This window comes from Bison bison, unplaced genomic scaffold (genome assembly GCF_000754665.1).
Source record: "Bison bison bison isolate TAMUID 2011002044 unplaced genomic scaffold, Bison_UMD1.0 scf7180017850848, whole genome shotgun sequence".
NCBI classification, from domain to species: domain Eukaryota; kingdom Metazoa; phylum Chordata; class Mammalia; order Artiodactyla; family Bovidae; genus Bison; species Bison bison.
This window is the reverse complement of record NW_011481421.1, coordinates 8,575-9,260: the sequence shown is the minus strand read 5'-3', so window position 1 is coordinate 9,260 and position 686 is coordinate 8,575. Positions and strand designations below refer to the sequence as shown.

The 686-nt window shown below is 39.5% G+C and overlaps 1 protein-coding gene across 2 annotated transcripts in view; it reads left to right on the top strand.

Annotated features, from left to right (window-relative positions):
* Nucleotides 1-686, top strand: part of PSMD10 (proteasome (prosome, macropain) 26S subunit, non-ATPase, 10) — a 7,903-nt gene that overhangs the window by 2,278 nt on the left and 4,939 nt on the right. For both annotated transcript variants that reach the window (XM_010849382.1, XM_010849390.1), the window contains exon 2: nucleotides 346-444. In XM_010849382.1, coding sequence (XP_010847684.1) covers nucleotides 346-444 — 99 coding nt within the window. The remainder of the gene's footprint in view (nucleotides 1-345; nucleotides 445-686) is intronic.

Genomic DNA, 686 nt, shown 5'->3' with positions numbered 1-686 from the left:
TAAGGTTTTTAGCACAGTGCCTGACATAAAAATATGTATGTAGTTAAAGCTCTATTTCTGCCAAAGCACTGAAGTAAGTTTTTTGCTCTATTGCTTTCATGGGTCTATTCTACCCAGAATTACCTACATTCATCAATGTATTCTCCACATGGTACTAAAACCTTAGGCTCTCTTATATAAGTAATGTAGTTTAAGGTTACCTACCTGAGGATCCAGTCCTCTCCATTTCTTGTTTCCAAACCGTATGTTCACTGGCTCAGGATTAATATGTTCTGCTTTCTCGTCTTAGTTCTTTTATTTCTTTTCAAGAATGTTGATCTTACTGCTTCTCTGTTTCCCGTGTAGGACAGCAGAACGGCGTTGCATTGGGCATGCTCAGCTGGACATACAGAAATTGTTGAATTCTTGCTGCAACTTGGAGTGCCCGTGAATGATAAAGATGATGTGAGTACTAGGCGGAGTTGATAAATTCCCTGTTATCTTTAGAGTCCAGACTGGTGTTTACTGAAGCCCAAGAATTAAAGCCACAAACAAATTTTAACCTTTATGACTAGGAAGTTGCAGCATGGCGCCAGTGACCAAATACAGGACTGGTGGTTGCATTATTTCAGAATGTTCATTTTGCCACTCATAGCCTGTAATTTAAGGTAAGCCTGCAGATCAAGGCTTATTGCAATGACCTCTAA